Source organism: Ictalurus furcatus, chromosome 14, assembly GCF_023375685.1.
Source record: "Ictalurus furcatus strain D&B chromosome 14, Billie_1.0, whole genome shotgun sequence".
NCBI classification, from domain to species: domain Eukaryota; kingdom Metazoa; phylum Chordata; class Actinopteri; order Siluriformes; family Ictaluridae; genus Ictalurus; species Ictalurus furcatus.
The window spans coordinates 14,463,777-14,489,062 of NC_071268.1; the positions used below are offsets into that span (position 1 = coordinate 14,463,777).

At 38.7% G+C, this 25,286-nt stretch overlaps 2 protein-coding genes across 2 annotated transcripts; one reads left to right on the forward strand and one right to left on the reverse strand.

Annotated features, from left to right (window-relative positions):
• The first annotated feature begins 4,766 nt into the window (after window positions 1–4,766).
• On the forward strand, window positions 4,767–7,222 carry gdpgp1 (GDP-D-glucose phosphorylase 1). Its single transcript, XM_053641901.1, has one exon. It carries the CDS (start codon window positions 5,454–5,456, stop codon window positions 6,534–6,536), a length of 1,083 nt encoding a protein of 360 aa, XP_053497876.1. The 5' UTR covers window positions 4,767–5,453; the 3' UTR covers window positions 6,537–7,222.
• Window positions 7,223–7,298: 76 nt separating this feature from the next.
• On the reverse strand, window positions 7,299–24,423 carry unc45a (unc-45 myosin chaperone A). The gene is made up of 19 exons (XM_053641900.1): window positions 24,050–24,423; window positions 23,453–23,654; window positions 22,449–22,624; window positions 20,393–20,482; window positions 20,125–20,292; window positions 19,846–20,014; window positions 18,749–18,919; window positions 18,409–18,580; window positions 17,968–18,268; window positions 14,439–14,533; window positions 14,017–14,158; window positions 12,057–12,197; window positions 11,822–11,949; window positions 11,579–11,645; window positions 11,346–11,459; window positions 11,024–11,139; window positions 10,789–10,906; window positions 9,739–9,894; window positions 7,299–8,746 (listed from the first exon to the last, which is right to left on the reverse strand). Exons 2-19 carry the CDS (start codon window positions 23,652–23,654, stop codon window positions 8,462–8,464), a joined length of 2,811 nt encoding a protein of 936 aa, XP_053497875.1. The 5' UTR covers window positions 24,050–24,423; the 3' UTR covers window positions 7,299–8,461.
• Window positions 24,424–25,286: the final 863 nt, after the last annotated feature.

The window sequence follows — 25,286 nt, forward strand, 5'->3', positions numbered from 1 at the left end:
GATATAAACATTTTTTATCTAGAAAAGTGGCTTTTCCCGCCACTGCGCGAGAACCTTTCACAAATGTGAAAATTATGAGAAATGATGTTGTAGTAATATAGAGTGTTGTTATAATACTAAATGTTATGAAGTTTGCATCATTCAGCTAGCCTACCTCAATGACAGGACCACCAGGTTTACCTCAGAGGCCAAAGGTTATTTATTTATTTATTTTTGATTGTTAGCCTATAATCTACAGTGTGTCTTCTCAAACTCTTCCAATATTGGATACATTAACAGAATTTGTACATCATATTCATTGGAACCATTGGAGCCATTTATTCCTGAACTTTCCTGAACTAATATCATACACTTTCAGATGGGCATGGTACCCTCACAGGCAGTGAGCGTACCCTCACAGGCAGGGTACCCTCACAGGCATGGTACCCTCAAGCATACGCTTAGTATGAACTGTTTTCTAGAAAGGTGGATTTTGTGTACCTTTAAAGGTTTATTTCACCATTATACAACATACATTTTATCCACATTTGAAGCATATCCACATATATGAATATATCCACTAGATCCACATATATGAAGCATAGTGTAACATTAAACGTACAGTAGAGGTAATAAACAAAGCTTTTCTTGGTTTTCAGTTACTAAGGTTTGAATCACACCCATTCAATTCAAGCAATCACTCACTTAAGGCTTATATAACAGGCTTATAACTAACGTAACAGCTATAACAATTTTGATAGTAGCTAATTGTAAACTTCACAGACCTCTGGTGGTCTCCTGGCCCCACTTTGAGAAATATCTCTAGGGTTGTGAATGTGAGTGTGCATAGTGCCCTGCAATGTATTGGAGTCCCATCCAGGGTGTATTCCCCTCTCACCCAATTGTTCCCAAGATATGCACTATATACACCATAACCCTGACCAGGATAAAGTGTTTACTATGAATGAATGAAATAATGTCTGTTGTAGGTTAGTTATTCATGCCTTAATATGTAAAACCCACATAGAATATATAGGCCCGCACTCTATGAATGACCATTTTTAGCCACGGGTATATTACACGACTACATGACCTTCTCCAGTATGTAGCATTACTGTCACAATTCAAGGAGACAGTATACTACACAAGACTGAAACTGTAAACATACCAGACAGCCTCCAGCCATTTTAAAGAAAAAGGAACAAAATTTTTTTTCCAGTAACAGTGTAATGTGATAGATGCAAGATACCAGGTGCATGGCACAAAAAATAGACCAGGATGTTGGTTCACTGCAAACAGATGACACAGATCTCTTCTGATTAAGCTAGCCTTAGTTACAGAAACCATCACCTGGAAATAATATGCATTGGTGGCTACGGGATCAATTAAATTAGTCCTTTAATGAAGAGAAATAAAAGGCAGTGAGAGAGATTTAGAGAAATAAAATTGAAAATGTAAATGTGAAAAATAAAAATAAACTAATGACTGAAATATGTTCTTAGGTTTTTTTCCCCCCCTGTTACGTTTCATTCTATCCCACTTCAGCCTTCTAATACATACATTACATTAGTGATGCTTGTATACCTCTGTATATATCAGCAATGCTGACTTGGTATGTTTAGCTGTTAGTTATGGACGATAAGAGCTACAGACTCCAGCATCCAAATTTTCAGATAAAAAAAGTCAGAAATAAAACTGTAGGAATTCAGGGATACAGGGATATCCAGCCATGAAATTGTGAGGAGTTCTAACCCTAACCCTAACCTATCAAAAATGTGAAAAACTAATTGCCCCATTAAACTTAAAATCTGGTTGTACCACATTTAGCAGCAATAACTGCAACCAAATGCTTTTGATAACTGGAGGTCAGTCTTTCACTTACTTCTAGGACTAGGACTTACTCCTATGCTTTGGACCATTGTCTTGCTGCATAATCCAGTTGCGTTTGTGTTTCGACTTACAGACTGAAGACCGGACATTCTCCTTTAGGATTTTCTGGTAGACGGCAGAATTCATGTTTCCCCTAATTACTGAAAGTTGCCCAGGTCCGGAAGCAGCAAAGCATCACCACACCATAACACTTCCACCATCATGCTTGACCATAGTTATGGTTTTCTTTTTGTGGAATTCTGTGTTTTGTTTATGCCAGATGTAACGGGACCCCTGTCTTCCAAACAGTTCCACTTTTGAATGATCAATCCACAGAACATTCTCCCAAAAGCTTTGAGGATCATCCAGGTGTGTTTTGGCAAAATTCAGATGAGCCTTAATGTTCTTCTGGGTTAGCAGTATTTTCACCTCACCACACTTCCATGGATGCCATATTTGTCCAGTGTCTTTCTGATAGTGCAGTCATGAACAGTGACCTTTGTTGATGCAAGAGAGGCCTGTAGTACCTTTAATGTTGTCCTTGGCTCTTTTGTTACTTCCTGGATATAGTAGTTGATGTGCTCTTGGAGAAATTTTGGAAGATTCGCCTCTTCTGGGAAGGTTCACTACTGTGCCGAGTTTTTCCAGTTGGAGATAATGGCTCTCACTTTGGTTCTTTGAAATAGCTTTGTAATCCTTCTCAGACTTACTCGGGTTGTCTTAAATTTTGTTTTAATTTTCTTTTAAATTTCTTTTTTTCTTTCAGAAGGACTCCAGTGTATTTCTAACTATTGTCTTTCCACTGCATTTGTAACATATATATTATTTGCGTGGTGAACATGATCAGCAATGACACCTAAACAGGAATGGCATAGTAGTATTCATTGTGCTGGTACCAGGTATAAAACACCACACACACACCTTCTGGCCACTATATTAGGGCTCTTTTACCTATGCAATATTCATTCATTCATCTTCTACACAAACAGTAATTTGAGCTGTAGCTGTGGGGCAGCAACACTAACTGCTGTACCACTGTGCTACCCATGCAATATTTAGTCAGTTTTAATTGAACCCAGGTGTGTTTATCCCCATTGGTTTCGGTTTGTTTGGGCAAGTGTGAACACAGCTTACACACTGGTGCAAAAAAATGAACCAAAGAAACAATTTTTTTAAATGTAAGTTGGCTAAACTGACTAAATGAGTGCCAGAAAGAATGAGTGCTGCAGAAATACAATATATTCTAGATATCTGGATAAAGAATTTAAAAAAAAAAAAGACATTTTAATCTGTTTAATTATATAATTAGAAACCTATTATTTCACTCCATGCTTGGCTCATTTCCACAAATTCATGCATTTACAAGAGGTTTGTCTACATTTTGTGTCACCATATTTCTAACCTATTGGTCCATTTGATAAGTATACATTATACTAACTATAGCCTTTTTTTCCATGCACAATTTGTGCTACTCAACCTCTAGAACTACACCAAAGTCCGTTTCTGACCACAGGATTGCTATTAACTAAATATTTTTTGGTTAGTGCACATTTATGATGAATATGAAGGTGACGCATATAGTTGCTGTTATGATGCATGTACTATAGAAATGTACTTTTTCTGCTTTCAGATTCTACTATTTTCACCAATATAATTCTGTCAAAGTATCTGGTTGTACCTGGTTAACAGTATAGTTGTTTTAACAAGAAGAGTTGTTTTAATTTTTTCCCCTTTGTATACCTGCCATTTATCACCCAGTATAATCAGACGGGAGGTCTCACTGCTCCACAGGTCCGCGGTTCAATTCTGAGCTTGGGTTACTGTCTGTGTGGTGTTTCTGTGAACTGTGGATGTTCACCCTGTGCCCATGTAGGTTTCCTTTGGAAAAACTTTTCTTCCTACTTCACCAAAATATGCTGATAAGACAATTGGCTATTTTAAATTTCCCCTGGGAGTGAATAAGTATACAAATGTGTGTGTGGACTGGCATCTAATCCAGAGTGTATTCCTGCCTCATGCTCACTGTTCCCAGGATAAGTTCCAGATAAAGTATAGATGAATGAATGAGTATGAACAAAGTTTATATGGTGGCAGACCTTTTCCTAAAATGCAGATGAGAGCAAATGAAGTACTGCAGTAAAACTGCATTAATGTACTTTATTACCAAGTGAAATGCAAGCAAATAAGTATTAGCTAAATGAATCTACATTTTGATCAATACTCACAAATTACTGATCTCACTACTGTTCTTGTTTTTTGTGACTGGTCGTGTTCACCATTCTGGGCATTTGCACAGTTCACTGTTTTCTTTGATGCAATACAACGGTCTCTCAAGGATTTCTGCTCTCTGATATATGCTGACAGACCTGCCCACTGAACTTTGAGAGCCTGTTGTATTTGAGGATGCTTAGGTAGCAGCAGATCCCACAAAGGCCTTCTCAGTGCTGTTCCTAAACTCTCTATCTACTGTATGACGGACAGGAAACCTGAGAACTGATCAACAACTCCTTGCCGTTGATGAGAAAAGGTATTACATGCCTTACATATATTACAATTTTACATATCTGTGAAGGGCAAAAGTATGTGAACCTCTAGGATTAGCATTCATTTGACGGTGAAATTAGAGTAAGTTGATTTCAATTAATGGGATGACAATCAGGTATGAGTGAGTGCCCCATTTTATTTAAACAACAGGGATCTATCAACGTCTGATCCTGTTTGTGGAAGTGTATCATGGCATGAACAAAGGAGATTTCTGAGGACTTCAGAAAAAGAGATGTATATATGTAAGGGATCTATACTGAAAATTCCTCCAAGCCGATGTGCAGGACTGATCAACAGTTATCATAAACGTGTAGATGCAGTTATTGCTGCACAAAGGGGTCACACCAGATACTGATAGCAAAGGTTCACATACTTTGCCACTCACATGTATGTAATATTGGATCGTTTTCATCAATAAATAAATGAACAAGTACAATATTTTTTGTTTCATGTGTAATTGGGTTCTCTTTATCTAATTTAGCACTTGTGCATATTTATGCAGAACTGCAGAAAATTCTAAAGGGCTCACAAACCTTCAAGCACCACCGTAAATATAGCCTAACTGAAGTCAAGCCAGTCAAGTAGTTTCATTTTAGAGCCCTCTGCTGCCTTTTAGGAAAATTGCAGAAGATATCTAAGATCACCATCTAAGATCCCAACCAATCACGCAGTCTCTTACGTACATTTACACAAACTCAGGAGCTCTTGTAAGATTTTTTGTTTTTGTTTATTTATTTATTTTTATTTTCTTGAATATCACATTTTCTGTGTAAATGCTGTGAAAACAATTTACAAATACGTAAATTAGGCCCGTTGTTTAGAATGAGAAGCTTGTTTGTGGTTGGAATGGTTTTCTTCCTGCAAATCTGGCAACCCCGAAGCGGGCCTTGGGGACTCCGCTGGTGTGGCTGAAAAACAGGACGCAGAGGATCTCGATTTAACTCTGGATGAATGTGAAGTGTTTAACGTGTCGTAAACAGGGGTGTGTTTTCCCCACCCACAGTGACATTTAAAGCCTGAAAGGACTTCCGGTTCTCCAGATTGTCACTGTGTGTATAGTAATGGAGGGTCCGAAGCGCACTTTCACTTACACCAACAAGGATTTTGTGTACGACGTGTGCCGGATTGATGGAAAGACGACTGATGCTACGTCCAGGTTTGATGTAGTCCTGAGATACGGCTGGGCGGAGAAGATGAAACGCGGGCTTTTCAGATATCACTTGGGGGATCTGGAGACGCGCGTGTTACCCGGTGAGTGTGGATATATTGCCCAGCTCAACATTCAGAGAGGCACCGAAAGGAGAAAACCTCAGGTAATCCTGAGCATTCAACAGCAGTTCGACCCCAAACTCTTTAACTTCAATAAAATAAATTCATCGGAAATCTTGTTTGAAATGCAAAATGCGGAAGAAATGATTGCTGAGAAAGGTTGCGCTCCAAACGGAAGCTGTGCCACGTGTGTTGTGATCATCAACGCGAGTCCATTAGAGTTTGGGCACTGCTTGCTCGTACTCGAGCCTTCCCGGTGCCATCCTCAGATCTTAACGCCTCTAGCTCTCCAATTCGGGGTCGAGTCCTTGTTTCTGAGCGCCGATCCCGGATACCGAGTCGGATTTAACAGTCTCGGAGCGTTTGCCTCTGTCAATCATCTACACCTTCACGGATATTACTTGAATCACGCTTTAAGGATCGAGTGGGCTCGTACACAGCTGATCCTTCCCAAAAAGAGCTTGTACCGGCTTCTGGACTTTCCGAAAGCATTCATGTTTTACACGGACGGCCATGAGGACGCGCGCGTCGTCGCCACAACCGTCTGTAGACTCACCGACCTTCTCGTAGAGAGAAATATTGCCCACAATGTCTTCATGACCCGAGGCTGCCATCCAGACAGTGAAAGTAAAGTCCTGTCCTCAGTGCGCCACGGCGTGCGCATCTTCATCTGGCCGCGAGTGTCGTGTTTTGGAGCGAAAGAGGAATCAGCGTTTAACGTGGCACTGTGTGAACTGGCCGGCCATCTTCCGTTTAAAAACAGGGAGGACTTTGAGGGCTTGGACGAGGATGGGGTCAAAGCAATTGTTCAGGGGTACCTCCTCAGTGACGAAGAGTTTGATGACTTACAAAAACAAATTGTTGAAAAATTATAAACTGCACTTGACCGGACTGCTGAATATTTATAATTGCTGTGTGTAGTTATGTGTCTCTAGATGTCGCCCATAACCAGGATTTCAAGGATAACTTTGAAAAATTCACCCATTCGCCCACTTTCAGTAACCACGTGTCCTGGCATTTATCAAAATAGGCCTACAGGCAACATGAATACAAAGAAAATAAGTTTTACCGAATTTTTTTTTAAACTCTGGTGGATTTTTTTTAAAAAAAGTTTGTTTGTCCCTCAAAAGCATTTACATACAACTTTACTGAAATAGTGAGAAATGAGGTACCATGTTGGTTTCCCCACATTGTGAACACCATGCCCACTCCAGCATAAAATTTATGAATTGACGTACAATAAAAAATGAATATTAAAACATACAGCGTCCCTAAATATTTCCGAAGAAGACTCTAAAATGATCTCGTTTTATTTCATATGCTGCATCAAGCATACTTGCCTATAGCTTGCAATAGTCTATTTGTGATGCACCTGTTAAGTCCCGACATTTTAATCATAAGCACATTACATGCATTTTTATATATATCTATATCTCCCAATTAGCAGAGAACATAAACCCGAAGAAACATTTCGGAAATACTCCTGAAAGGTGGGAACTGGGGACCTGGCAACACTGAGAGGGTTCCTCTCCTTCCTTACGTCAACTAATCTGGCTTATCACGTGGTTTTACTGAGAAACATGAACGTCTGCTCTACTTATAGCATATGTTCATTTAAAACAATGAATGGCGCAATCTCCACACGCTATGAAATGTTTATTTATTATTAGTTATGCTGTGGTCCATCAATAACATATAAAACCCGAAAGGTAATAGTGTAGCGTAGGTAAAGGCAGCGTGGTAAACACTGTCGTTACAATCACAACATGGTGAATGTCGTGGTTCGTTTCTTCAAGACTACTTCACTGTTAAATACCAGACATTTGACTGCATGTCAATGTAATATAATGGTTCACTGGAATGCAGAAGGACTGTAAAACTATAAGCAAAACAAAACAGACAAAAAAAACTTCAGTGGAAGTAAATAATAGTGAATTAAATATTTGGTCTCTACATTTGTATTGCCTTTCAGTATGAAGACCCTGCTGAAAAATACAGCTTGGTCTGGCCAACTACTAGTGGCCAAAAACCACAGGCCACACTAGTCATTCTGGTTTTCGCTCATTCATTCATCTTCCTCTTCATCATGGTCAGGTTGGAGATGGATCCAGAGCCTATTCTGGGAAAACCGGGTGTGAAGCAGGAATACACCCTGGATGGCTTGCTCATCCATTGCACAGCCACTTTAAAGTCACCAATGCATTTAACAGCATGTTTTGGGGATGTTGGAGGAAACAAGAGGAAACCTATGCAGCCACAGAGTGAACATGTGAAATTCCACACAAGCTCTGGATTCAACCAGGAACCATGCTATCCACAGTGTTATTTTCTTTCAATTTTCTTTCTTTCAATATGGCATTAGTAGCAGTAATTCAGAAATTGTTCAGAACCAGCACTTACCAGCTGGCACAGATGGTCTACCATCTCAAACAGCTTGGCCTGTATTTTGGCAGCTGGTAGCTGCTCAGACTAAGATGGATTTTTCAGCAGGGGATAATTATACTAAGAAACAGGTGGCTGCAACTCTGCTGAAATGACACTATTGTTATCATAAATCAAGGATTAAAATGTGCTATTAAATAAGTATGTCTGGTGCAAAGAACACCAATCTCGTCCCTGCTATCCATTCTGATTTCTGTCCTGATACGGTTAACAAGTCTTATGTTTGAGTGTGCATCCACTAGCAGAGCTCTAAAGACATAAATGTTTACTATAATCACATATTACATTTGAAAATAAGGTATGCAAACTTAGAATTAAGACTTGTAGTGAACTTCCTGTGAATGGATAACCCATCCAATCATGGTTCAGATTTTCCACTGGTCTTGCCATCGTTGCTCCTGATAAGGCCGTACTCCAGAGCTAAGTCTAGGCAGCGCTGGGCTGCTCTAGTGACAGGAGCCTTGTTTGCTTCGGTTGCTTTAGCTAGGACAGAGAGGATCTCTAGAACCTCGCTCTCCATTAGTTTTTCAGCTAGACTCCTCTCTGCCTGCATCAGGTTCAGTGTGATGACCACACCACGGTGACATAAATCCTGATTGTCACTCAACAGCAGAGCTTGCAAGATCTCCAACCAGTGGCTGGTCTAAAGTGAAGAACAGACAAAGAAAATTAATGAGCTGTAGATTGTAAAGGAAAGGATTTCTACAGGCCACTGGATATGAAAAGGACAAAATGTCTCAACCTCTACTTACAGTAAGTGAGTAGGCTAATAGCATAACTACAGTAAATGTCCTCATATGACATAGGAAGTAAAGATTTATAGACTAAAACTTAGAAAGTGCATTTAAAATATCTATTGCACAGCTTAAACATAATTTGCAGCCATTAAACATAAAACTTGGTTATTAATCATATCACGTTTAACACCAAATAAACTAATAAAATGGCATAGCAGCATGGATTCCACACCTTTACCACTATTATACTCTTATTCTAAATGGTTTATGAATATGCATGGTGGAAATCTTCACCTGTCTCCTCTTTCCCTCCCAATACACTGATCAAGTTTTATCTATTCAGAGTCCATGGCACAAGTGAAATGTGTTTGTGAAGTGCCAGTCCAACAAAATTTCACATTGATATTTCAACAATTTAAATATGAAACATGTCAATAACTGAAGTCACAATTCTAATATTAGTATTGTTCACTACATGCCTAGGTGACAAGCTCACATTTGTCACATGTAGACATGAGACTTCAGTAACTGAGTTTCAATTTACACTGTTGTGATCTCCAACCTGTAGCTAGTTTTTAGGGCACCACATCATCCTCTAATAATTTGTATATCAGACATGATGGGTTTAATTAAAGCCATGGAGTCTATTTTGTGACATCAAAAATTGTACTCATATATATATATATATATATATATAAAAAACAAAAGTCCACAAAATATTGAACAAATATTCTTAAATGGAAAAAAGTTAACGTGTTAAGAAATCTAGGTAACCAGAATAAAGGTACTTTAAGAACAACTCCTAAATTATCCTGATTTGAATTGTTGGCCTGTTCTGTATATTTCAATTGCAAAACGTACAGACAGCTTTGTGGACCAATATACTGAAACAACTTACTGTGCTGGGGATCCGTGCACACAGCTCTGGCTTTTCCCCAGTGAGCACTGCTAGGGTTCCTGCAGCAGCCTTCCTCAGTCTCTCATCATCCTCACCAGTGTACAGTACCAAGAGTTTCAATCGGTCACTGTCTGTGGCCAGATAAAGGTTCTGCACCTGAGGAATCATGCAAACATAAAAACTTGACCATATTCTGGTTTTCAAAAAGAGGACACGTTTGTTTGTTTGTTTGTTTTTGGGTGGGGGTGGTAATCGCGTTCAAAACATTGTTACTATGAATACAGACTTTAATACACTGAAAGACACACCATTAGCATCACATAAAATATATATATATATATATATATATATATATATATAATATATATATATATATATATATATATATATATATATATATATAAAATTGGTTTCACTCTGTTCACGTTTTACGTTTTTTCCTGCGTTCTTTTGAATGTCCATGGAATAAAATAAAATATCAGATGCCACGAGTGTACCTTCTGCCATCATTCATACATTTGATTGACCATATAATACGAAGCCACGTGATAACATGAAATTAAAATTGACCTTATATGGCCAGGGGCATTGTTTTGACTCAGGACAGCTTCATTTGCTGCTATTGTCAAGCAACTGTTTGATGCCGTACACAACAGCACTTCACCTTCACGCATTCGCACGTTCGCTGAGTGTAGTCTAATGGTTGAGAGGCAGGAATTTGGCCAATAGTTGCTGCAAGCCTTTTATAATCGACCAATTGGTGTGCGAGAAGGCGGGAGTTACATAGAAGGGTTAAAGCAATGCAAACCTGCGCACACATGATGCAGTATTAGACCATAAGCACATCATAATGAAACTAAAGCCGGACATTTTCTCAAATTTAGAAATTCCGACAGACACTTTTTTAAGGTCCGAAAAAGAGGACGTATGGTCACCCTAATAAAACCAAACACTTCAACATAAAAGGAGGAAAGTAATATACAAAAAATGAGAATGCACTTGAGATTTGAACACCACACATTTTAATTCTATTGTAAAACCTGGACATACCTCAGGGCTTAAGATCAAGTTACACATGCACTCAGTGGCTGCTGCTCGAACCAGGTCATGCTCCTCAAACATGTAGCCCTCCACTTTAGGCACAGCTTTCTCCTTAACAATCTTTTGTCTGTAAACCAAAACAGGTCAAGTCTCTTTCTTTCAGCTACATTTAAAATGACATCTTTTAACCCATGATTACAACTCTCATGGCCTGTTGGTGCTTTCGTATATCGATTGGACTAACCGGAGTCTGTCACTAATGCCAGCTAGGTTAGTGAGGGCCATCAAAGCCTCAAAGTTCTGCAGGAGAGAGCAATCCAGGGCCAAGAGATTCACAAGTGGACGCACCACCTCATAAACCTGTACACACAAACACCAACCACTAAAATGTGTTAAACATTACAGTTCTAGTAATGTTTCCATCTAAATAAATAAACTGAACAAACATAAGCAGTAAATTAAATTGTTGCAAAAATGCATTTGAAAAATAGTATTGGACAAGTGTGACACAGACAAGGACAGAAGGACAGCAAGACTGGTGTCAGAATAATGCATCTTTGTCTTACCCTCTCCCCAGGAAAGGCAATCTCAGGATTTGAGGTGATGGTGATTTTGGCCAGTGCTTGTGCTGCTTTGATTTTACCTACATCTGTGCTTTCTGATGCCAGCGGTAACAATGCCTGCATGATGATAAAGATGTTTTGATCAATATGTAAATTAACAATATGAATGGTATCATGTAGTAATTTTAGAAAAACTTCAGTATTTTGGTTTTGCTTGTGGTGGGGGATCTTCTTACTTTTCCTCCACCCTGTGCCACTACCATTCCCCGGTCTTCTTGGCGTTCCACTAGAGCCAGGAACACCCTGATAAGGAGGAGAAGAGATAGATGTTATCATGTTATCAGGATATGCTAAAGAGAGTGCAGTGTGGGAGAAATTGAACTGCTTTCAGAGGTCAGTGTATCCGAGTTACATGTGCTAGATATCTGTGCTTTCTAATCAAATCATGGTAAGTGAATATATATAATAACCATACACACCTGGCAATACATTCTCTGCATGTATCAGTGAGAGCAGGACTTTCTTGTTTAACCATACACACCAAAGCTGAAACCACCCCAGCCTCCAAAAGTTTGACCAAACGTTTCTCCACAAAAGGCTGAGCATCCTGCAAACCAAGAAAACTATCATTATCGATTTCTTATTTGTATTTCTAAATGATGAGGATTACTGATGTAGTTTGTATTGGACCAATGTGTTGATGTATGCTGATACCTTTGGATGTTCCTCTGGTACATGCTGTTTGGCATATTTGGCCAATTCTACCAACTGAGGATCCGGCTTCTCGATGTCATAACTATTGGTGCAGTTTACCAATGTAGATCCAATGGCAAACAATACTGTTTTATCTTCAGACTACAATGAGTGAGAAAGATAAACAGGTTCCTGACAAAATGTGTTTAACAACAGATGGCCTACAATCTGAAATTATATACCCACTGGGTATGTGTACCAGATAAAACAGCAGCCTAGGGTTTATATGTATTACACTGAGCTGCTAGTTGCTGAGGTGTAATTAGATACACCTCCAGCTGCTAAGTTTCTCATGTGGTGTTTTATATGATTGTATATAAAGAAAAGTAAAACATCTTTTTATTGGCACATCCTTTATACACTTTGGTCACATACAAAACTTTCATTACGTGACTTCAAATGGAAATATCCAGGGGCATTAACTGGACTGTTAATCATCCGGGGCTGAGCCCAGATTCTTCTCCATGCATTTTTTCCATCTCAGCTAGTAGCCTACATATTGCTTTATGGAAGCTGAGGTAACTTAGCTGTCAATGTATCACGTGATCAGAAAAGTTGGAAATATCATAAAACTTGCCTCGGATGTTGTCACTGATTGTAGGACAACCAAACCAATAAAATATAAAACTTTTCTAACTAGGCTAGTTTGGTGTCACTAGCCAAGGGGAAGAACGATTAAGCCATCACTGTATGAGTTTAGCTGCTACAGTGCCATGTAAAGTACATAATCTTTCCTTATGTTCTACTCATATCATGTTCATAATTTGGAACTCATATAGACATTTATACACCTTGTTTTCCTGCTCAGTATGAGAGGATGTTAGTGTTTCAGTTTCAATCTCTTTACTGGTTAAAAAATAAAAATCAGCGTATATCCATTTTTCCTCACTCTGACTGTATGAGCTAGCGTTTGGCAGAATTGAGAGCGGTCAGCCAATAAGACACAAGTATTTCCACGTATTTTCCTGTAAACCCTGTCTGATTGGTCTCGCCTCCGTTCAATGAAGATATAAAATTACAACACCACCGTCTTCTTTTACTGACATTTAGTAACGTAGTGACTAACCGCTCCAAGTGAAGAATTATTCGGGGCTAAAGAAAAAATCTTCAGGGCTACAACCCACCAATGCCCAGGCCAGGTCACGCCCCTGGAAATATCCGCACAGCAGAGATCCACTGATTATCGGTTTTACCAATATTTTTCCCGACATTTAAACATTTTTCCATAATTGGTTTTGAAATATCGCCATCTTGTGGGCGTTTTGAGAATTGCGTGCAGGAGCACTATTGTGCACAGGTAAAGTATACTTACTTTGCTTTAATTAATAAACTTTATTTAACATAACAGCCATTAATGTACAAATGATGCGTTACATAAATGCTTGATACGCAGTTTAAGCAGCTTGGTACTAAGAAATAGAGACAAACTCATAGAGTCATGTAATCTTGAATTTCCCCTTGGGGATCAATAAAGTATCTATCTATCTATCTATCTATCTATCTATCTATCTATCTGTTTACCTCATCAAAGCTTTTATTAAAAAAAAGACACTTTAGTAACAGTGCACTTTATTGATGTATAAATAAGATGATTTTTTTTGTTTTGTATGCAAGGAGGAAGTGAAATTGACAGTTGTTATAAATAAAACAATTTGTTTTAATTGTGTCAAAAACAGAAGCAAAATAATAAATAAATTTCAGTTCTGCATATCGGTTATCGGGCACAGAAACATGCAAATATCGGTATCGGTTATAAAAAAATCTATATTGGTCGATCTCTACCGCAAAGCATTAGTGCCAGCTGCCATATGAGACAACCCTTTGTGCCCTGTTGAATTCAGGGATATCTTTCCTTACACAGGACAAATCTTGTCTCTGTTCGAATTACATTTGTCTTTTGTTTTGCAAGTTTTGCATTTACCTTAGCCAGCTGAAACATGGCCTGAAGAGCATTCTTGTCTTCCACCAAATCCTCCTTCACATCAGCGTCAAAGGTGAGGTAGGCCAGGCCTTCGACAGCCCAGCGCCGCGAGGTTGGAGGAAGAGAATCATTGCATAACCACCTGCCAAAATAGCACAAATTACAGAATAGTATGGAGATAGTAATCTATTGTATGCACTTCCATTTTTATGCATAATTATACCAATTATACCAATAGTATTATACCAATGATAACATGTAGTGCTCATTCATGGTCTGTACTATTTATCATATTGTTCATATCTAAACAAATCATCTTTGGAAAAATTTCAATATTGAAAAGACAGCAAAACTTCATGCAAGGTAAACATCTCTATTCCTGTTCTTATCAATTGTGATATGCCTGGAAATGAGAAACATACTTCCTGCACTGTTTGGCAAGCTTGAGAGTTGACCCCTCCGCAAATTGCTTCATGCTGAAATCTGTGCCTCCAGCTGAGCCAAGTTTACACAATCCCTGTAACACACCACAGTTTCCATATTCAAAAACCGGCAATGGCCCAGTGAGCTTGGAACTTGGACTACATTTAGGTACTCCATTGACCATTTCAGGTACATTGCTTTGATAACTTATATACATACAAATCTCTCTCAAACTATTGGAACGGCAAGGGCAATTCTTTTGTTTTTGCTATAGCCTGAAGACATCTGGGTTTGAAATCAACAGAAGAAGAATATCAGATGATAGATTACTATTTCAGTTTTCATTTCCTGATATTTACATCTAGAAGCGTTAAACAACTTAGAACATGGCACCACTGGTGACAGACCACCCAATTTTTAGGTGAGCAAAAGTATAGGAATAGATAGTCTTAAAGTAAATGTAAGTACAGTGCATCCGGAAAGTATTTACAGCGCTTCACTTTTTCCACATTTTGTTATGTTACAGCCTTATTCCAAAAGGGATTAAATTCATTATTTTCCTCAAAATTTTTACAAACAATACCCCATAATGACAACGTGAAAGAAGTTTGTTTTAAATCTTTGCAAATTTATTAAAAATAAAAAACAAAAAAACGCACATGTACATAAGTATTCATAGCCTTTGCTCAATACTTTGTTGAAGCACCTTTGGCAAAAATTACAGCCTCAAGTCTTTTTGAGTATGATGCTACAAGCTTGGCACACTTATTTTTGGGCAGTTTCTCCCATTCTTCTTTGCAGGACCTCTCAAGCTCCATCAGGTTGGATGGGGAGCATCGGTGCACAGCCATTTTCAAATCTCTCTAGAGATGTTCAATCGGGTTCAAGTCTGGGCTCTGGCTGGGCCACTCAAGGACATTCACAGAGTTGTCTTGTAGCCACTCCTTTGTTATCTTGGCTGTGTGCTTAGGGTCGTTGCCCTGTTGGAAGATGAACCTTCACCCCAGTCTGAGGTCCAGAACGCTCTGGAGCAGATTTTCATCAAGGATGTCTCTGTACATTGCTGCATTCATCTCTCCCTCGATCCTGACTAGTCTCCCAGTTCCTGCCGCTGAAAAAACATCCCCACAGCATGATGCTGCCACCACCATGCTTCACTGTAGGGATGGTATTGGCCAGGAGATGACTGGTGCCTGGTTTCCTCCAGACATGATGCTTGCCATTCAGACCAAAGAGTTCAATTTTTGTTTCATCATGGTCTGGGAGTCCTTCAGGTGCCTTTTGGCAAACTCCAGGCAGGCTGTCATGTGCCTTTTACTGAGGAGTGGCTTCCATCTGGCCACTCAACCATAAAGGCCTGATTGGTGGAGTGCTGCAGAGATGGTTGTTCTTCTGGAAGGTTCTCCTCTCTTCACAGAGACACGCTGGAGCTCTGTCAGAGTGACCATTGGGTTTTTGGTCACCTCCCTAACTAAGGCCCTTCTCCCCGATCGCTCAGTTTGGTCGGGTGGCCAGCTCTAGGAAGGTGGTTCCAAACTTCTTCCATTTATGGATGATGGAGGCCACTGTGCTCATTGGGACCTTCAATGCTGCAGAAATGTTTCTGTACCCTTCCCCAGATCTGTGCCTCGATACAATCCTGTCTCGGAGTTCTACAGACAGTTCCTTGGACTTCATGGCTTGGTTCATGCTCTGACATGCATTGTTAACTGTGGGACCTTATATAGACAGGTGTGTGCCTTTCCAAATCATGTCCATTCAACTGAATTTACCACAGGTGGACTCCAATCGAGTTGTAGAACCATCTCAAGGATGATCAGTGAAAAGAGGATGCACCTGAGCTCAATTTTGAGTGTCATGGCAAAGGCTGTGAATACTTATGTACATGTGCTTTTTTTGTTTTTTATTTTTAATAAATTCGCAAAGATTTCAAACAAACTTCTTTCACGTTGTCATTATGGGGTATTGTTTGTAGAATTTTGAGGAAAATAATGAATTTAATCCATATTGGAATAAGGCTGTAACGTAACAAAATTTGGAAAAAGTGAAGCGCTGTGAATACTTTCCGGATGCACTGTAAATAACACTTAATATTTGGGTGCATATCCCTTGCTTGCAATAATTGCATCAACCCAGCAACCCAATGACATCACCAAAATGTTGCATTTTTCTTTTGCGATGCTCTTCCAGGCTTTTGCCACAGTTTCTCCTACTGATAGTAGGTTTCTCCTACTATCATGAGTTACATAAATAAAGATTAGTAAGTCTGTTCCAGAAGCAGTCATGCAAAATCAAACCATGACACTACCTCCACCATGCTTGAATGCTGAGCTTATGTTTTGGATCATAAGCAGATCCTTTGTTTCTCCACACTTTGGCTTTTCTATAATTTTCATTGAGGTTAAACTTCATTCCAGAATTTTGCGGCTCGACTCTGTATTTCTTTGCGAATTCAAATCAGGTCTTCAGATTCTTACTACTGATGAGTGGTTTGCACCTTGTGGATATGACCTCTATATTTCTGCTCTCAAAGCCTTCTTCGAACGGTGAATTGTGATATCTTCACCCCTGCCTTGTGGAGGTTGTTGGTGATATCACTGACTGTTGCCAATGCCATGATTGGAGCCAATTTCATCCTACAACAGAACAATGACCTAAATCACTGCTCCAAAGTATGCAATTTATACCTATTTAGGGAACAAAAAGTTAGCTGGAATTCTGTCTGTAATGAATTGGCCAACACAATCTCAACCTTATTGAGCTGTTGTGGGAGCAGCTTTACTGGATGGTATGAAAAACGCACCCAACACAACTTGTGGGAGGTGCTTCAGGAAGCATGGGGTGAAATTTCTGCAGATTACCTCAATACACTGACAGCTAGAATGCCAAAAGTCTGCAAAGTCGAAATTGCTGTAGATAGAGGATTCTTTGATGGAAACAAATTTTGAAGCACAAAACTGTTTCAAGCAAAAATCACTATTACTAACCTTGTCATTGTCTTTATTAAATTTTAACTTATTTGATAATTAAAAGTATCCATTTTCATAGAAAATATTAAATTTTCTGAGTGATTCAAAACTTTTGAAAAGTAGTGTACAGTCAAATACATAGTTTACTATAGAAATACACTTTACCTTACCCTAATTGTAATAACTTATCCAAGACATACTCTGCATCCGAAGTTTGCTCTAATGTTGAAGGTGTCATTTTACTTTAGAGGTGATTCGAAGAAGAAGAAAATAATAATACAAATCCAATCTGATTTGTATATTTAATTTATTAATACGGAATAATAGGGATTTACTGTCTTATATAATTGTTTATGTACAAAACATGCAGTCTGTACAATGCTAAACGGGAGCTTACCTTACTTGTTAGCTAGCTTTGTAGCTCCAGCGCAAAATTAAATAGGCAACACATAAGGTGCATTAGCTGATTTAGGGTTATTATTTGGTACACTTGGAGTAATGGGAATATTATTACGTTAAGAAACCATAACTCACCAATCTGGCGTTAGTGAATACTCACCACAAGTGCTCGCACCCGTATCTGTTCATTTTCACTCTTCTTGTAAAGGTCCTTCAGCAGTGCCACTCCATTCGCTGTGATGAAGGATGCTCTCTTGGCCTTGCCCGCAGCATGAATGAGTGCCTCTATTGCTACCTGCTGATGGGTGACATTCTCAGAGGCACACAAAGAAATGACAGCATCCATCATGCCCGACATCTCCAGGTTACGGTTACCCACGTCGCTGGGGCCCTGAAGCAACACTGACACCGTCTGTATTGCACGTAGTTTGCTTTCCAAGCCTGGGCCTTCAAAATGGTACCTGCACAGAAAATGCATTGCTAGAAGGTACTCTTTTGTGATGATTAGAAGCAAAAAACAAACAAACAAACAATATACATATATACATACATACATAAATATATATCTTATTCTCTTTGGCAAATTTGCCTATATACTCACTGAATATACTCCTCACACAACTTGTTGAAGTTCTCTCTCTCTTTGTCACTCTTCAGATCATCATATAACTTATTAAGCAGGACAGAGCAGTTCATAGGAGTATTGTCAGTGAGAGGTGGACCATCTGTTATCTCAGGAACTGTCCCTGCCACTTCCAGAATCTTTTTCAGGCCTGTGGGGAAGACAATTGAAAATAGATGCACAAGGAACTCCTATATTATGCTTGTGAGCATATCCTAGAAAAGGTTAATTATTCTGATAACAAATGAAACAGATACTGCACTGATTTGCACATGCTGTCCTCTGCCACAGGTTGGCTAACCAGATGTTATCACCTCACCTTGATCAATAACCCACAGGCTGAGGGAGTTGTCTGGATTTTTCAGAGATTTCCGGGGCACCTGTTTGACCAGGAGGTTGATAGCACTGTCACGTCCAGGTCCAGACACACTCGATGCAGGTAGCATGTCAATAAGATGGCGCAGCATGGAACGTAGCTCACGGGATGGCTCTATCTCACAGAAGCAGATGAAAAACATTTCTATATAGGCACCCACTCATATACTGTATGTTGTTGATGATACTGCACAATAAATGTGAGTTTAAGAAGATAAAGAGGAAATTAATTATATATTACTACATAGCCCAACAACAGGCACGGATCAGTATCTCATTGTTTTATTTCACATATATGCCAAGATATAAAATGTGAGAATGTTTGAAGTGTAAAGAAAAAAAAAGCATTGTATTTTTGGCTATGATTTAAAATTTATGATAACAATAACTGCATAAATCAAATGACTGCACACATAACTGAAGAAAAATCTTTGTTTTGCTTGTTGCTAGAGAGTATCTTGAACTACTATAATGTTTTTTTTTTACAATAAAATAGCTAGCTAGCTCTGGCAAAAGCAAGTACACTATAATATGTATAAAATATTAACATTCTTAAATGTTACACATTACACTCCACGCCCCCCCAAACCCATTCCCACTAATCTAATAAGCACTTATGTGGGCGTGTATTTTTGAAGAATGCTTTCAAAAAGTGCCTGTTTCCTCCTGATCATGTGTGGATACCACATTACATTAGAGGAAGGTTAGGTTTCTATAGTTACATTTTCTTTTATTGCTTTACTGTTGGAAAGCTGGATACGATTACATAAGAACAGTTTAAGAGCAGCTTATTGTTAAGATAATCCTCTCATGTCTGTCTAATCATATTGTCGACCTGTATTGTGAGAGTGTAAAGGCTGTAGATTTGTATTCATGTTACACAGTTGCATATTTTAAAAGTTTATTGAATGAGAAAATGGTTTCTTGTTCATAGAAATCACATGTACACTAAAGAGAGGATAGAATCATTTGGAAAACACTGGCATATATGAGTAATGTTTAATCATTACACATGTCTACTGCTCAGTTCAGGACCCTCACCTGGCAGTACAGCCTCATCTTTCCCTCTGACTTCCTTATTCATACCCTGGGTGAGAGCCTCAAACATGACCTGAAGCAGGTGACAGGCTGACAGAGACACATTCGAAACTGCAGAGCCCATAACGCCACACAGCCTGTCCATTCCCACTTCATTCACAATGGCCACTGTCTGTAAGCAAAGAGGGATTTGCATAAGCAACACGTGAACTTATCTACAAGTCAACTGGATTTGAATGAAGTAAAGCTGCCAGCTCTAGCATGTTTCACCAAGCACCTCACCCTGGACTGATGCCCTGTGCACAGGCCAACCAGAGTTCTAAGCGCTGAGAGGACAATGTCCTCCTGCTGAGATTCCAGCAGTTTCTGGAGGAGCTTCACGCCATCATTCCTGAAGATTTGCTCTGCTCCGGCGTCTTCACGTGAGATCACCACCAGATTCTGAGCAGCCTGAGCAAAACAGTCAATTTTGCACCATGGAAGTCAAGGTAATGTCAAGGTAATGTCAAGGTAATTTATGACTGACAAATAATAATAGAGATATGAGAACCTTCTGTCTGTCTGAGGCCGGTGCAGAGTTGTCCAAGAGGAGTTTGAACATCTGCTGAACACGGGAGTCTGTGGAAGAGAGCTGCACAGCCTAGAGGAATGAAAGGACATGTAAACAGTGTTAGCTGTTTAACAGGGGTTGGGAACCTACGGCTTGCAAACCATATATGGCTCTTTCAGTAATTGCCTATGGCTCGCTGGCATGAAAAAGATTTATATAAAAACAATCACAAAAGCTAGGGTGCCGATTCAATTAAAACTCTACATATTTTAAAATATTACATAATTTACAATCGATACCTGTTATTTATACACCAACCGTGATGTGGCACAACAAGCTCAAATTTCATTGGACAATGTGGAGTGGAACAGTAATGTGGAATTGAGCGGTAATTTCCCGGTTTAATTCATAAATCGGTTGAAAACTACATAGCCACTGTCTGTTTTCAGTTTTTTAATAGATGTGAAATAGCTGAAAAAAAAAATGACGAGTATTGTTCTTTCCAGTCTGAATGTACAGACGAATTTGCATTTGTGCAAGTCGCATTAATATTAAGTAGTGTTCAATTTACTCTGACTTACATACTGCTTTTTGTATTGATATACCATTTGATGAAGTTATCATAGTTGGTTAAATGAAAATCAAGTGCTGCCTACAGGCCTAACTAATAGGTGAAGTGTAGGCTGTTAGGTCAAGAACATGCAAAATGTGTGAAATGGCCTTTATTACATTACCACTTTTGATAATTATGCAATAATAATAAAGATAGCAACTAATAATAATAAGAAAAAGCATATAAAAATGTAAAAAATATATATATATATATATATATATATATATATATATATATAAAACATGTTAGGTTTTCTCTGGCTTTTTAAAGAAAAAAAAGCATAACTTTTTTTTGGCTTTTATGGTTCTGCCAGCTGAAAAGGTTCCCGACCTCTGCCTTAAACAGTAAAGAAAGCCAGTGACATAGGATGGTTTGTAGGCTATAGCATATGTACCTTTCTGCGTTTTCGCCCTTTCAATTATTTTTGTCAGTGCTACTCTCCCGGTCCTCTCCCAAACACACTAAGCTGGCAGTTCAGGTATGTAATTACTGACTGTAGTCCATCTGTTGTTATGCACAATTTGCCATCTCCTTTCTAATCCACTTAGTGGGCAAACATCCCTTCCTTTCATGGGGCAGATGGGGGCCCAAAGGCTACAGTCAATAATCATGCACAAGCATGGTATGGAAGGTTTACCTGATAAAATGTCAAATGAGCAAGGAATAAAACATGACGTGGCATGCTGTTATAGGAAAATAATCAATGACAGGTGGTGTAATGCTGTTACCAAGTTGAATATTTTTTTATAATAACCCATCCCAAATTGTTTCATTCCTCTTACACCACAGACTTTTGCCAACAATTAAAATTTTTAATTCATTAATGAATGACTTCATACCTATTATTAATTTAGAGTTACATTTAATGATGTGAAACTTCCTCGGAACAAGTTATAGTGTCCTCCACTAATACTATCACCCTTGGTAAATATGAGCGAAGAAGGCTGTGAAAACTTGTCTTTATCGTTTGTTTAACCTTTTGATCTTTTGTTAAAAAAATTCACAAAAATAATCTGCTCTCATGGATATCAAACAATTGCAAACACAACACAGATTTATATTTAAATACCAAAGGGTTTCAAATCAGGGGACTGGGTGGCCATGGCAGAACCTTGATTTTGGGGTCAGTGAACCATTTTTTGTGTTGATATTGATGTATGTTTTGGATCATTGTCCTGCTGGAAGATCCAACCACTGGCCAGAGACAATCAGGTTTTCATTTAATATCTGTTGATATTTGATATAGTCCATGATGCCATGTATACTAACAATATAAAGACCATTTTTCACAGCCTTCTTTGCTCATATTTACCAAGGGTGCCAATATTAGTGGAGAGCACTGTATATACAGTGTATATATGCAAAAGGAACCAATCCTGGGTAAATATTACAGTTAGCAACAAGCCCAGTAAATGGATGTAGTATGAATGTAAATGATCTTACCTTCTGCTGGATCTCAGCACCGAGCTGCCTGAGCAACTCTTGAAATGTTTTATTCTTGGGCTCCAGTTGTACACATTTCTGTGAATCAAGGAAGGCCTGATCCAGCTGTCCGAGCTTATGCAAAGCCTGTGCACGCCGGAACCGAGCCTTGATGTCACCTGGGTCTGTTTCAAGTGCTGTCAAAAACACACTACTAGTTTAGGCTCATAGCTTTCGGAACTAGGAGGCGCAAGTTCTGTTATAACATTTTTGTTTCTAAATTTGCTTTGGAATCCATCTGTAATTATTCTACCTGACTGTGCATCATGTTCTTGTGCTGCTTTAGTGTAGTGATTATCTTAGAGATGTGTAACATTTATTCTGAAGTATATAAGGTGATTCTATTGCTCTAATGCCTACATATGTCATATATTACTGAGTTGACAGGCCTGTTGTCCTACAAATCTAAATCATATTTAAAAAGCAGTTGGCTTTTTGACAGAGCCTTGCAAAAAGTAAAGTTGTTTTACCCTTCTTAGTAACAAATAAAGTGTGGCCACAACTTATAAACATGCGGTAACTGGTAACTAATGAGTGGCCATTACTTAATAGGGTATGGGTACAAGAGGTAATTAAGTATGGCTACAGCTTAATAAGGCATGATCACTGTCTTGTGCACACAAGAAGAGGACCACATGTGGTATCAGGGGCTACACATAGGATAAGCTTTTCTGTGGAAATTAAGAGTGAACTGATTTTCATCTTGGAATTAATTATGCTGATATATTGGCATCACCTGCAGTGAGACATGGCATAATTCTTAAAAAAAAAAGACCCCGAATTCACATACTTAATACACGTGGACTCACACAGACAGTATACGGACTTGACAGAAGTGAATACAATGAAATGATCTTGTTCCCAAATTGTGGCCATGACATGACCAGAACTTAATTATCTCATTTCTATTGAGAAGGGATGCCACTAGTGGAGTTCTGTATCTTTTTGCCTATAGGATGGTGTACCTTTGCTGGCATCCGCCTTGGCCTTGATGTAGTCGTTCAGTTTGAGGTAGCAGGCACATCGATTTCGGTACAGCACAGCGCGCTCAGACTCACTCTCACTCAGCTTTAGAGCTTTGGTGTAGCAGCTCAGCGCTCCCTGGACATCGCCACTTTTAAACAAGTTGTTTCCCTCTTCTTTCAGAGCTAAGGAGTCTTGAGTCATCTATAACAGGGAAAACAGGGCAGAACATTCACTGGTGAAGTAGTTTATATAAAGCTGGGGTGGATACTAGTCAGTGTACATATAACAGTCTACCTACATTCTCAAAAAAGAAAGCGTGTTAAACTGTACATTTTCTTCTGGATCTTTAGTGCCTATATTTCTCTAATTAAAAGAATGTTACATCTTTAAACTAACCAGTATAGTTTGGTACCCTTGAGTTTACTTAAGCGCTAGCTGTGTCTTCTTTTTGCATTGCACACTATGATATATAATGAAATATTGTTAAATAATGCCCTATTCAATCAAGCACTAGTTACCAGTTTATCACTGCAAATAACGGTGCATGTTAAAGTAGTTCCTTGTTGATCTGTCTATAATGTATTAATTCACCTTACCTTTCTCAGTGTTTGCGTACTGCTTTACACGGTCTTACATTCACCCGGTCTCCCACCGTGAGCCCAGTTTAAAACACTAAATAATCACCGGTTTATCTTATCATACCTTAACCCAGTTATTATTTATGTTGTAAGTCTTCTGGAGCATTCCGTGATGCTTTCTGTTTTCCCTACCCGTATTGCTACAAACACTATATTTTGCGCCAGAATTGGCTCCAAGTAACGAGTAAATTAACTACTAACCAATCATCGTTCAAAAATCTGATGAGATTAGCCAATGGGAATGTAGAAGGCGGAATTTTATAAATACGGGTGGGAACATTTTTACTTCCTGGATTCCTTCCGAGGGTGCACATTGATGACGTTTTGCTTCAGAGGGTGCACATTGATGACGTTTTGCTTCAAACCCGCCCTCTTTTTCCTGCAAAACATTGCCATAAAAGGCGGAGTGCATATGCAGTTTGTAGGGACTTTGTACTTTTATGCAGGGGCTGTGCAGAAAGCAGAACTGTATCTTGATAAGGGGAGTACAGCAGTGAATGCTGGCTAAAGGCTTTATACATGGTGAAAGTGTCAGTTTTGTTTGCACACATACACTTATTACAAAATGATAAGCCAACAAAATATTTAATAAAGAAATGTTAGATTTTGCAGATTATCACAACTAATAAACATATTCAACAAGTCTATATTAAGAAATGAGTAATAAAAAAAATAAATGAAAATAATGTACTGAAGATTTGTCAATTCGAATGAATCAGCAGGAATTGATTAATTTTCTGTAACTGCACGGCTGGACAATAGAGCAAGGCAAATCAGAAGTTAATTTTAATGTTTTAATATGTTTTTTTTCTCTACATACTCAGACACCTGTAAAAAAAAATGTAATGTGTATAATTGTTGATAGTTTTCTGTGAGGAGACATTTATTTTACTTCGTTTTTAGAATGAGTCTCCAGTGTCAGTGCTTTGTAACAGTTAAAATTAAGCTAGCTTTTTAAGTTTTCTGATATGGGATCACCTTTGATCACTACTGAAACTTATCCCTCTGCAATATATCAACTATTACTTTGGAGACAGTGGTCTGAGAGATCTGGAGTCCCATTTCTAAGCTGGTAATTGTTGTGCATGATCAATCATGGACTAGGTAGCACGATTGTGTCCCTGGGCTGCTGCTATCAGACCCCTCCGCTCAAACAAGCCCAGGCAAATTAATTCTTACTTGCTTGGCTGAATAA

Coding starts and splice junctions, on each gene's coding strand:
- gdpgp1 (XM_053641901.1), top strand. CDS start 5,454: ATGGAGGGTCCGAAGCGCACTTTCACTTACACCAACAAGGATTTTGTG.
- unc45a (XM_053641900.1), bottom strand. CDS start 23,654: ATGACTCAAGACTCCTTAGCTCTGAAAGAAGAGGGAAACAACTTGTTT. Junction 22,625..23,452: donor CAAGGCGGATGCCAGCAAAG/GTACACCATCCT, acceptor TGTTTTTGACAG/CACTTGAAACAGACCCAGGT. Junction 11,460..11,578: donor TGGCACAGGGTGGAGGAAAA/GTAAGAAGATCC, acceptor ATCATCATGCAG/GCATTGTTACCGCTGGCATC.